This window comes from Lagenorhynchus albirostris, chromosome 4, assembly GCF_949774975.1.
Source record: "Lagenorhynchus albirostris chromosome 4, mLagAlb1.1, whole genome shotgun sequence".
NCBI lineage: Eukaryota > Metazoa > Chordata > Mammalia > Artiodactyla > Delphinidae > Lagenorhynchus > Lagenorhynchus albirostris.
Genome location: NC_083098.1, coordinates 83,497,775 through 83,511,490, shown reverse-complemented (window position 1 = coordinate 83,511,490; position 13,716 = coordinate 83,497,775). Strand labels below are relative to the sequence as shown.

Genomic DNA, 13,716 nt, shown 5'->3' with positions numbered 1-13,716 from the left:
TATACTGTACAGTGTGAATTTTGCTGTACAGCAGAAATGAACACATTATCGATCAACTATACATCAATAAAACAAACTTAAAAAAGTAATAAAGCATGTGATTAAAGGCTGTACAACCTCTCCCTTCCAACAAGCCCTCTACAAAGAAAATACCAATAGCAGAGCATCTGAGAGAGCTGAGACTCAACTTTAAAACAGACTGCAGAGAAGACAAAAAAAAAAAAAAGGTGGGAGTTCAGAAAGCCTGGATGAGTAGGGAACTTAGATGAATGAGGATGAGCGGTGGTTGGGGGAGAAATACATGGAATCCGAGGCAGGATCCAGAGTTGACAGAAGGTTTGAGGTACAGAACGGAAGGGGCTCGGAGGGTTGCCGAGGCAGGGATAGAGATGTGCTTTAAGTTTTACATTTCTATAGAGAGCCTACTGTCAAGTTTCATATTCAGCAACATGCAGTTAACAGTGAGGCCGCGCTTCAGGGTTAAGCTAAAACTGGGGCACTGGGTGAGGTGACAAAGGACAGCGCCGGCCCGGGGCACTCACCGGCCGTTGTCGCGGCCCACGCCCCACACGCGGATGCTGGCGATGGGCTGCGTGTGGAGCGCGCTGTGGTCCATGGGGTCCACCAGGCTCAGCGTGTCGTTCTCCAGGACCAGGTACATGTCCTTCCCCTGGGAGTCAACGAGAAGACAGGTTACCTTCCTCACGAAACCACAAGTCCTTGGGATGTCTGTGGCTACCTGGGGGTGTCGGTTCAACGATCAAAAAGTCACCCTTGTCATTTGTTCTCCTAAGGGAGAAACATCCCCTCCTGATTAAAAGATTCATAAATCTTTCACCTTCCCCTCACATGCCCAATTTCTCTCTCCTTCTCCAAATCCTCTGTAATGTGTCCCTAGCCTGCTTTCTAGCTGGTTCTTATCTTTAATTATTTACACTTTGAATCTTTACTCTAAGAGAAAAGGCTAATGGCGGGTTCCCTGGAGAATCTGGCCTCTTACTGACTCCAAGTCTGTCATCCTCTCACAACCCCTCTGTCCCCATTCCCTCCGCTCTGGCCAGACCCTACCAGGCATCCCCTTGACGCCCTTCCCAGGTCCACACCATGTCTGTCTCTTCTCAACTTTTACACCACTTCTTATCTGTGTGATCGGTGCCCCAATAGCTAACGCTGAAGTGGCTTTATCACATCTCAGATGTTATGCGACGGGCTTCAGGTTCCTTGGCTCATGAGTGCGCTAACTTGCCTCACAGCTTGGTTTTATTACCTGTGATTAGCGGATGGGAAAACTGAGGCTTATAGGTTAATTTAAGTAACCTGCTCACGGCCTAACACAGAAGCCACGAGGCCTTTAGCTGCGCATGTGCTGTTGTGATACCAGCACGGGGGAGGCTGAGGTTTCTTGCATCACTCTTCAGGTTTTCAGGTTGTGGTCTCCTGTCTCCCCACATATTGGCTCTTTGAGGGTAGGAACGCTAGGTCATCCAACTTCACTCCCTTTGCAAATCCTCAGGCATCATTTTAAGAAATTACTAAACTGTCCACTGAAGGTCACGGTCAGCCCAGATGCCGTGGCGTGGACGTTAGGGCGGTCTAGCAAGGCAGCACAGTGAGGCTTCCTGGCAGATCTTCAAATCCAAAGCAGGACAGATGCTCCTTGGTCTGGTTTTTGGGCACGATATTTTAGGTCCCCATCAAAGGTTCTCAGAGTAAACACAAGCTCTGCTGCCGAAGTGGCAGACATGGGTGTTTTGGTGCCTCTGCTAGTCAGTGTCTAAGCCAAGCGTCTACAGATGAGATCCAGGATGAGCTGAAATCATCCCCCTACCCTGCACTGAGCTGGGTGGTGTATTTCTTTTGGATTGATTCAGCTTAGAAACCACAACTGGTCCACACAAAGGCAACACAGGCCATCTTCGTCAATGACCTCTGTCGACGGTCATCGTATTACTGGACAGAACCAGTGACAGCTGCCAGCTGGTCATCTGAAGTGAGAATGGTTGGCTGAGTGTGCACTATCCCTGAATGAAAACGCATCGTGGCTTCTGTTGAGTTCATTAGGCACACTCGTGTCTTCCCATATGTGCCCTTTCCCTTTCCTCATGAACACTCAGCAACTCCTGGTTGACCACTGTAAAGTCTTGCTAATTGGTGTTTCTAACCCAAACGACCAATGCTTATGCAGGTGTCATCTAAAGATGGGACACTCATCTGAAAGTCATGACTTTATTTTCAGTCAGCCGATCAACAAACCTTTAAGGAGTTGTGCTGTGCGTGGTGAGGCATGGCAAAAAGTCACAGCTCGTAACCCTAAACACTGAGCTGTACTTTATATACTATGAACTAGAAACACTGCTTGAAGAATTTATCGTTTCAGAAGAAGAGGAAAGGACTGAGAAAAATAGGAATGGCCTAGCGGGGGCTAACTAGGTGGGAAGGCATAGCACATTTTCAGGCATTGCTGGCCCATCCAAAGCTTTCTTTCCTGCTGGAATCGTGCCAATTGGAGATTCCTTTAGAATCTTACTTAGCTCTTCTAAATAACTGGTGGTATTCATTAGTCTCTCAAACAGCAGTATAGATTACGCCAGCCGTCCTTCTAAATCCTAGCTGAGATCTATGCCTTTGGTAGAATGGCATTTTGAATGAACAAGAGAGAAGACAGATGGATAATTGGGTGGGAGAAATAGGCCTGGGTATTGGAAAGGTAATGCAGTGAAAGGATAATAGAGGCAAATACCAAAAAAGTGTCCTTTTTTTGGCGGGAGAACATTCTTCCTCCCCGCCCCCCCCCCATGCCTGGGATCTAAAAATCTGGTTGGCGATGCAGCTCAGCCCCATTCTAGAGCAGACGGACTCTACCATGCAGAGCCTTGGGAACCTACCTCCTGCTATGACAGTGCTGCTAGGATAAAAGGTGACAGGGGCTCCTAAGAGCCCAATCACAAAGCAAACTTCCGCTGCCAGTGCTCTTAACTGGGGACTGATCGAGTGGATTCACGCGGACCACTGTCTCATGATGCTCCCAATGTGCTCGTTGTACAGGTCTCAGAGCTTGGTAGGAATATGGCTTTTCCAATTTCATGTGATTTTTATACAGATTTGGTATTTTTACTCATGACTTTCTTTTCTGAAATGATCTCAACTAACATTTCAAACTGGAATTGCTTTGTTCATCACAGTAAGAAAGAATACACAGGTATCAATTCCAAGACTCACGTACGAGGTGGATTTTCAGATCACAAATAAAGAAGACTGTATTATAAAAGGATGGTGTGTCAACTTTTAGAGAAGGGGCAACAACATTGTGGGGTGTATATGTGGGGGTCACGTTCCCCTTTGAGAATGTATTTTGAGAGAGGTATGGGTCTTCTTCCCAGAAAACTGCTCTTGTAGACCAGCTATGCATGGAGGTTAGGGGGTTTCTGGGCCCTTAAGTCCATCCATGGATCCTTGGGGACTCAGGATACCAAAGTAGATCTTGTCATTTAGACACCGAGAAATGCCCTCTCCCAGGGCCCCAGTCCTCAACGGGCTCTGGCAGGGCTAATAGGTAAATCACAGGTGCATCATGTCTACACCAGCTGCCTTCACGGGAAAGGGACCCCGATAAATACCTTCATCAGCCCTCAGTACCATATCTCTCGGCTCTCAGAGCTCTGGGGTTGCGTGAGGAGCAGTGGAATGCAAGCAAGTCTGCCATTAATGATTTTCACCTGTTACTTACCTCTCCCCAAATGCCGACTGTATCACGGATGTCATTTTTGCAGTAAGAAAGCTGCCTGATGCAGTTGTTGACGGCAACACTACTCTTGCCAGGGGCGAGGTCCTCCTCTGCCATTTCCACCCACCCCAGAGAGCGCACAGCAAAACACTAGGAGTAAAGTCAGAGAACAGGAGATTACTCACTGGCCACAGGTCAACGTACCTTAAAATCCTCTACAAGGTGTACTCAATGCGTCTTTAATTACTACAAAATGTTCAATCATCTAATTTAGCAACGAATCCTAGATTGTTGGAAAATTAAGTTGTGGCTCTTTTTTGCTATTAAAAAAATGTAGTAGGACTTCCCTGGTGGCGCAGTGGTTAAGGATCCACCTGCCAATGCAGGGGACAGGGGTTCGAGCCCTGGTCCGGGAAGATCCCACATGCTGCGGAGTAACTAAGCCTGTGTGCCACAACTACTGAAGCCCACGTGCCCAGAGCCCGTGCTCCGCAACAAGAGAAGCCACTGCAATGAGAAGCCCATGCACCGCAACGAAGAGGAGCCCCCGCTCGCCACAACTAGAGAAAGCCTGCGTGCAGCAACGAAGACCCAATGCAGCCATAAATAAATAAATAAATTTAATTTTTAAAAAATGTAGTAATAACTATCTTCTTGCCTAACTTTCTCTCTGTGTGTGTGCGTGTGTGTGTATGCTTGTGAGTGTGTGAGTGTGTTCAGGTTTTTTTTCTTAGAACAGATTACTAGAAGTAGAATTACAGGGCTAATGGGTATAAACATTTCTAAGCACCTGTATCTAGTATAAGGCAGGATTTTTTTTTTTATAGTAAGAAATGTAACCCCTGTGAAATTTGTTACTTGTTAAGCACCTGGGAGAAAGAATTAGCTACGTTTGTCACTTGTTTCTAATAACAATGAGGCAAAATGTATTCTCTAATAACCAGAAATGAAAAAAAAAAAAGGAGAGAAAATGTGCTTTCATGCTAATAGGTCTCAGCATTTGTTACTAGCACCAAATCCTGAAAGCCTGCAGAATGGATGGACTTGTGAGATACCTTAGAGCACAAATTCCATTTATTCTTTTACCATTTAGAGATATTTGATTTGAGATCACACTCCTTGTCTTCCTTTGAAAAGTTCAGGTGTTCAATTTTAAGAAATATAGAAAGTATCTTATCCATATTGTAACAAGCAAAAAATCCAAAAATTTATAAAGAAAGAAGTTCCTGGGACATACGAGGGTGATCTGGCTAGAGCATCTGCCTAGCTGTTAATCACCAGGTTTACCAGGTGGCTGGAACTGCGGTTTCTCACCACGACCTGTGACCCGGGTCTCCTTCTGAGCTGCACATCAACTGAAGAGACCACCTTTTAAGGACAGGAGGGCAGATAAGGTGCCACACTTCTGTGGAGCCAACAGGCTGTTTCTCAAAGAGTGTCTTCTGAAGTTCCCCAAAGTGAACTTCATAATACAATGAAGAAATGCAGCCAACTGTCCCAAAGTGACCACATTCATTCTAGTTCAACCTTCTCTGTTTCAGACCCCACACCCAGACTTGGGGCCTCCTTCCTGAATTGCTAATCACACTTTCTCAGGGGAAAACAAAACACGAAAAGACCAAAGACAACCCGGTTACGCTAACAGAAGGTGGATCCTCACGTCCTAAAGGGAAGGACCGAGGTACCTGCGTCACCGCCCGGGGTGGAACGTTTCCTGCTCACTGACGGTGCACACGATGCCTTTTACAAATACACCAAAAAGAGAAGGTCATCCCTACAACAACCGCGAAAGCTACTCAGGACCCTGCGTCCTGGGGCAAGGTTCTGGGAGATGTCCTCACATTTCACGTGCTCATGTGTTTCTGTTGGAGAGAAACTGCCCAAGGGGAAGAGGATGTCACAGGTGCAAGGGCAGCCCCTTACCCAGAACTTCATGGGGCTACGCCCAGGAACTTCCCTCCCTTGTTGGTTCCCAACACAGTCCCTCGTGAGTAAACTCACAATGCCACAACCCAGCCCTCCCCCGTCATTTTCATCTTGTCACGTACCACCTTGTAATGGAAACACTCAGCTTTTCCGCCTTTACCAAATGTGTGGAGGTTTTCCTCCACACCAACAAGCGATTCTCAGACACCAGTAGGGTGTCCGAGAATTCAACTCAATTCTGACACCATCTCCCTGGAGAGAGCGTCGGATCTCGCAGGTTAAGGGCTCAGTTCTACAAGACTGTCCCCCCAACAACTGCCCGCCCCACCTCCTGCCTCCGCCAACTTCACATGCCAACCCCAAGTCCAGGGTGTCGCCTGTACTTCTGGCCGACCAGCTATAGATCGAGGTTCGGATGACCCCCTTCTTGAGTTCAATTAATTTGCTAGAGTGGCTCCCAGAACTCAGAGAAACACTTTGTATACCAGATCACTAGTTTATTATAAAAGGACATAACTCAGGAGTAAATAGCCAGAGGGAAGAGATGCACAGGGCAAGGTATGGGGAGAGGGCCCGGAGCTCCCATGCCCTCCCCAGGTGCCACTCTCCCCGGGCTCCACGTGTTCGCTGGCCTGGAAACTCTCTGAACCCTGCCCTCTGGGTTTTGTGGAGGCTTCATTATATACGTGCGACTGATTAAGTCACTGGCCACTGGTGGCTGAACTCAACCTCCAGGCCCTCTCCCTTCCCTGGAGGTGGGGGTGGAACTGGAAGTCCCAACCCTCTAATAAAATGGTGGGCTCCACTGGCAACTAGCCCCCATCGTTAGGTGAGTTCTAGAAGTCACCTCATAGGTATTTAGTCATTTAATCCTCTCCTCGACCCTGTGAGGTCAATACGAAGTTACTGTACCCATTTCATAGAAAGGAAAGTGAGTGAAGCCCAAGGCTGACAAGCGGTGGACCCAGGATGCAAGTTAGGCAGTGCGACTTCTGCGCCCTCACTCTTAACCACTCTGCCATATGCCTGAGAGCTTGCTGGAGGGACAGCATCCGATGGGGCTGGGTCCACAAAAGCGGCACAAGAACACAGCCAGTGGTGTCAATACAGTTTGAGTGTACCTGGCCCAAGAGCAGGGACAGCCTAAATTATAATCTTAGCTCTGACTTACAGGTACTGTGATCTTGGCTGTATAACTTACAGAGTCCCAATTTTTTTCTTATTTGCAAAAATGGGAATAATAATGATAGCTAACTCAGAGGGTTCTTACAAGGAGAGAACAACATAATACAGGCAGAAAACCTAGCACACAGAAAACACTCCATGAGCATTGCTGAGTGAAAGAGCAAATGAATATAGTGTCACATACATCTTAAAAGGAGTCATCAAAGGGGGAAAATGAAAGGAGATTTGAAATCAGCGTGACCCTATGCTCCAATTATCCTCATCAGGGTTCTGATTTATCTTTGTTGCTCTGGAAAAGAGCAGCTCCTTTTCCTCTTAAAAGTGTCCTAATTTGTATAATAAATTATTATAATTACTCTAGCCAAAATTCCAGTGATGAATCTGGTAAAGTTGCAAGATACAAAATTAATGCACAGAAATCTCTTGCATTCCTATACACTAATGATGAAAAATCTGAAAGTGAAATTAAGAAAACACTACCATCTACCACTGCAACAAAAAGAATAAAATACCTAGGAATAAACCTACCCTAGGAGACAAAAGACCTGTATGCAGAAAACTATAAGACACTGATGAAAGAAATTGAAGATGATACAAACAGATGGAAAGATACACCATGCTCTTGGATTGGAAGAAACAATACTGTGAAAATGACTATACCACCCAAAGCAATCTACAGATTCAATGCAATCCCTATCAAATTACCAATGGCATTTTTTACAGAACTAGAACAAAAAATCTTAAAATTTGTATGGAGACACAAAAGACCCCCAAATAGCCAAAGCAGTCTTGAGGGAAAAAAACGGAGCTGGAGGAATCAGACGCCCTGACTTCAGACTATACTACAAAGCTACAGTAATCAAGACAGTATGGTACTGGCACCAAAACAGAAACATAGATCAATGGAACACGATAGAAAGCCCAGAGGTAAACCCACGCACTTATGGTCAAAGGAGGCAAGGATATACAATGGAGAAAAGACAGTCTCTTCAATAAGTGGTGTGGGAAAACTGGACAGCTACATGTAAAAGAATGAAATTAGAACACTCCCTAACACCATACACAAAAATAAACTCAAAATGGATTAGAGACCTAAATGTAAGACTGGACACTATGAAACTCTTAGAGGAAAACATAGGCAGAACACTCTTTGACATAAATCACAGCAAGATCTTTTTTGATCCACCTCCTAGAGCAATGGAAATAAAAACAAAAACAGGGCTTCCCTGGTGGCGCAGTGGTTGAGAGTCCGCCTGCCGATGCAGGGGACACAGGTTCGTGTCCCGGTCCAGGAAGATCCCACATGCCGCGGAACGGCTGGGTCCGTGAGCCATGGCTGCTGGGCCTACACGTCCGGAGCCTGTGCTCCGCAACGGGAGAGGCCACAGCAGGGAGAGGCCCGTGTACTGCAAAAACAAACAACAAACCAAAAAAACAAAAACAAATGGGACCTAAAGAAACTTAAAAACTTTTGCAAAGCAAAGGAAACTACAAACAAGACGAAAAGACAACCCTTAGAATGGGAGAAAAAAATTGCAAACGAATCAACGGACAAAGGATTAATCTCCAAAATATATAAACAGCTCAAGCAGCTCAATATCAAAAAAACAAACAACCCAATCCAAAAATGGGCAGAAGACCTAAATAGACATTTCTCCAAAGAAGACATACAGATGGCCAAGAAGCACATGAAATCTGCTCAACTTCACTAATTAATAGAGAAATGCAAATCAAAACTACCATGAGGTATCACCTCACACCAGTCAGAATGACCATCATCAAAAAATCTACAAACAACAAATGCTGGAGAGGGTGTGGAGAAAAGGGAACCCCCTTGCACTGTTAGAGGGAATGTAAATTGATACAGCCACTATGGAAAACAGTATGGAGGTTCCTTAAAAAACTAAAAATAGAATTATCATATGACCCAGCAATCCCACTACTGGGCATATACCCAGAGAAAACCATAATTCAAAAAGACACATGCACGCCAATGTTCATTGCAGAACTATTTACAATAGCCAGGTCATGGAAGCAACCTAAATGCCCACTGACAGACAAATGGATAAAGAAGAAGTGGTACATATATACAATGGAATATTACTCAGCCATAAAAAGGAACAAAATTGGGTCATTTGTAGAGACGTGGATGGATCTAGAGACTGTCATACAGAGTGAAGTAAGTCAGAAAGAGATAAACAAATATCGTATATTAACACATATATGTGGAACCTAGAAAAATGGTACAGATGAACTGGTCTGCAGGACAGAAATTGAGACACAGATGTAGAGAACAAACGTATGGACACCAAGTGGGGAAAGCAGGGTGTGTGTGTGTGTGTGTGTGTGTGTGTGTGTGTGTGTGTGTGTGTGTGTGTGTGTGTGTGTGTGTGTGTGTATGATGAATTGGGAGATTGGGATTGACAAGTATACACTGATGTGTACAAAATGGATAACTAATAAGAACCTGCTCTATAAAAATAAATAAATAAAATTCAAAAAAAATTCCAGTGAATTCAGCCTCTGGCATAGAAACCAAGGCTTGGATGGGATACTGAGATATGCCCAGGTGGAAATGGGGTTCAAGATCAACAGCAGCTGCTGTCAGTACAGCATCCTGGTGATCCTGGTGGGGGTGAACCCTAATACACCAGCATTACTGTGGGATGATCCTATGCCCTAAAACTAGAAGCCAGGAGCACATTTCCCCACTTTCTCTAATAGCCTACTCGAGAGTCCTACAGCCTGTGAAGACTCAAAGAATTTATTAACAATAAGGAAGGTGAAAAAGAATACTGGCTGCATAAAAAGAAACGAAATTGAGTTATTTGTAATGAGGTGGATGGACCCAGAGTCTGTCATACAGAGTGAAGTAAGTCAGAAAGAGAAAGGCAAATGCCGTATGCTAACACATATATATGGAATCTAAAAAAAAAATGGTTATGAAGAACCTAGGGACAGGACAGGAATAAAGACGTAGACGTAGAGAATGGACTTGAGGACACAGGGAGAGGGAAGGGTAAGCTGGGACGAAGTGAGAGAGTGGCATGGACTTATATACACTACCAAATGTAAAATAGATAGCTAGTGGGCAGCAGCCGCATAGCACAGGGAGATCAGCTAGGTGCTTTGTGACCATCTAGAGGGGTGGGATAGGGAGGCTGGGAAGGAGATGCTAGAGGGAGGGGATATGGGGATATATGTGTACATATAGATGATTCATTTTGTTATAGAGCAGAAACTAACACACCATTGTAAAGCAATTATACTCCAATAAAGACGTTTTTAAAAAATTAAAAAATAAAAAATAGAATGTGAAAAAAAAAAGAATACTGGCTGCTTTTTTGTCCTTGAGTCCAAGAATACATGGATTTCAAAAGACAAGAGCCCTCACAGTATGATTACTTTTCCGTATATAATTTAGTATCTGATCTGAGAAGCTTCACCGCTGGTCCCTACGGACAAAGGAAGGGGAAACGGGTTTATGGAAGGGAAACTCCACTAAGCAGCGAGCTCCGTTTCCTTTCAAAGAACCAAGCGGCAAAGAGCAACCTGCGCTATTTGGTGCTGCCCTCGTGTGGCTAGGAAGGTTTATAACCAACACCACTTTTCCTTAAACTCGGGAATTAGAATCAGCTCTGTGAATAAACACTCATTTCAGAGAAGAGGAGGAGCTCAAAATATTCAATCAAAATATGTAATCAAATGTTTAATCAATCTGACTTTTCAAATACCTTTTTCTTTTTTTTTTTAAGTTACCTGTTGGTCATTTTATTTATTTTTTAACATCTTTATTGGAGTATCATTGCTTTACAATGTTGTATTAGTTTCTGCTGTATAACAAAGTGAATCAGCTATATGTATACATATATCCCCATATCTCCTCCCTCTTGCGTCTCCCTCCCACCCTCCCTATCCCACTTTTTTCCAAATTTGCAAAAATTATCAACATTTGTACTTATATTAATGCTCATTCTTCAATAGCTCTTTACCAAAAGGGCAAAAATGAGTAATGGATGGTTCAGGGTATGGACTGTGTCATCAGATGGATCTAGATTCAAGTCACGACTTTGCTACCTACCAGCTGGTGACTTTGGGGAAGTCACTTAGGTCTCTAAGGCTTCGTTTTTTCATCTGTAAAATGGGAATAATAATAGTACCTATACTTTACAGTATTGTTGTTGGACTAAGTGAGATAATGCAGGTAAAATATTTAGCATAGTGCCTGGCATGTAATAAGAACTCAACAAACCTTTATTATGCTATTGATACATTTTAACTTTTTCTCTACGTGTGGATTTTAAAGATTTCTCTAGTTTAACAGATCTCAGCCAAAGCTAAAACACCCAGAGGGCTTTGTTAAAACACGGAAGACTGGACACCATCCCCATCGTTTCTGATTCAGCGGTCCCCAAACCTGCATTTCTAACAGCCTCCCAGGTGACACTGAAGTTGCAGGTCTGAGGACCACCCTTTGAGAACCACTGCTGTCCACAGACGGCCCCTTCCTTACTCAAAGTCATGCTGTTCCTACGACTGGAAAGGCGAATCTGGCAAGTTAGTTAACCTCTCTGTGCCTCAGTTTCCTCGTCTGTAAAAGGTGGGTACTAAAAATCCCTGTCTCACAACAACCTATCTACGCTGTGAGGATGAACAGGGCAGGGTTTGCCGCTGTGCCTGTTGCTGCTGTTAGTTATTACGAGCATTTAGGGAACCAGGGTCATGGCTGAACTGGGAGGGACCCAGCTCTTGGCTTGGGGCTTCCTTCTCTCCCACCGGGTTTCTCTCCCCCGCCCTGGAACCAGCTGTCATATCCTGGTTGGAAGCACACATCCTGTTTCAACTTCTGTTTCTTTGAGTCCTCTATGAATAGAGACTGACGCCTGGGGAGAACCTCTTCCTAAGACATGTGTCGAGGGGTAGAACTCAGTGCCAAGCCTTGGTTTCCAGGGCCAGACAGTCCCGGGTCCGCGTGCCCATCAGTGGGAGCTCAGCCTCCACGAACCTAAGTTTACTCAGTTGCAAAATGACAATAACCGTAAGCTCAGAGCACTTCCGGGAGAGCCAAAAAAGCAAACGAGGACGGTCAGGGCTGGGGCACTGCAGGCCCTCAGCAAATGTTCCCTCTCTTCTCTCTCTGGCTGCAGGAGACCCTCTCATGGCCGCCTGTGTTCTCCCACAGGCCTTCCACTTCTCCTTGTCCGAGCTTCGATGGGGACAAGCAAGATGAGAGCCTGCTGGCAGAAAACTGGGGGCCTCGTTCCTGGACCACGAGGTGGGGTAGGGGATGGAGGAGGGGAGAGACGAGGGAACTGGAGCTGCTGGAGCTACAGTCGGACACAAACCTTGCCTTCTCCCAGGCAAGCCAGCCTCCGTGCACGGCACCAAAGAAGATGCTGCTCGAACGAGCGCAGTCTGTGAAGTAGCGCATCTGAAGCCCAGAACACAGTCAGTGCTCTACGTAACTACGGAGGGATGATGACGAAAAAGTAAACGATACCAGAATTGACAGCGACACTAAATTATAGGTATGAAAAAACTGAGAAAATGTAAGAGAAGAGCTACATTTTGGTCTAGCGCTACAAATGTAATCCTAATGAACACTCACTTATAGGAACTGCTCACCATTTAAGCCTAATTACCCTGCAGCACAATAACCACTGTGCCTTCAAGTCAACAAACGTTTACTGAGTGCCTATTAGTTCCTGGAGACATAGAGAAACGAGTGCGACGCGGGGTAGACAGAGCGGGAATCCACGACACGGCAACGAGAAATAAGGGGACGCAGAGGCCCACGCGTGCGTTGGTTGCTCATGGACGGAAGAGCCTTTTTTTTTTTTTTTTCTCGGTACGCGGGCCTCTCAGTGTTGTGGCCTCTCCCGTTGCGGAGCACAGGCTCCGGACGCGCAGGCTCAGCGGCCATGGCTCACGGGCCCAGCCGCTCCGCGGCACGTGGGATCCTCCCGGACGGGGGCACGAACCCGTGTCCCCTGCATCAGCAGGTGGACTCCGAACCACTGCGCCACCAGGGAAGCCCGGGAGGAGCCTTTTAACTCACAGAGAGGGAGTTACGGACAGCTTCTGGAAGGGGATGGTGTTGAGCTGAGCCTTGAGGGATGGATGGGTTCATTCGTTTCACAGCGATTTACTGACACCTGCTATATGCCAGGTACTGGAGGCACATCAATGAACCAAAGAGGCCAAACACTCTGCTCTGAGTAGTACTGCAAAAAACCGGAAGGGCGTATTTGTTTGGCTGTGACACCAGAGGTCACACAGCTCTGTGGACATGAACCACAAAGAGTAAGGTACAGTGGTTTGGGGGGAGGGGCTGTGAGCACCGTGGTTTAGGGCCCAGGTTTTCAAGTCACTGCCTTGGGATCCAATCCCAGGCTGGCCACTATGAGCAGTGTGATCTGAGCCAAGTTACTTAATCTTGGTGAGCCTCAGTTTCCTCATCTGTTGCAGTGAGGATAGCGGTATGGACCTCCTGCGGGTACTGGCATGATTAATGGGAAGGCTTATGCTAACAACAGGGCCTGGTCCATCGGGAATGCTCACGGAAAGGTGGCTACTGTTTTCACAAGGTCTCTGATCCCTGTCAAAAGTGTCCGGATTGAGGAACACCACCAACAGTCAGGCAGTCAATCCTGTTTCGTTTTTCCAATTAATGATCTAACCTCACTACGGCTATACTTTGGGTGCCTGGGGGTGGGGAGAGGCCCAGGGCCTGGGGAGGAGCAGGGGGTGGAACCCTCAGGTCCACCTAAGAGTCCCCGGACCTCGGAGAGCCACGGATGGGGCTTCAGCAAGTTCTAAACCTCCTGCAAATACTTCCAAAAGTATGTGTGTGTTTGCATACTGCACAGCCTCTGGGGGAG

The 13,716-nt window shown here is 46.0% G+C and overlaps 1 protein-coding gene across 16 annotated transcripts in view; it reads right to left on the bottom strand.

The window, feature by feature from the left end:
* Positions 1–13,716, bottom strand: part of APBB2 (amyloid beta precursor protein binding family B member 2) — a 377,265-nt gene that overhangs the window by 68,253 nt on the left and 295,296 nt on the right. For all 16 annotated transcript variants that reach the window (XM_060148293.1, XM_060148295.1, XM_060148297.1 and 13 more), the window contains 2 exons: positions 3,728–3,874; positions 543–670 (listed from right to left, as the gene is read on the bottom strand). In XM_060148293.1, coding sequence (XP_060004276.1) covers positions 543–670; positions 3,728–3,874 — 275 coding nt within the window. The remainder of the gene's footprint in view (positions 1–542; positions 671–3,727; positions 3,875–13,716) is intronic.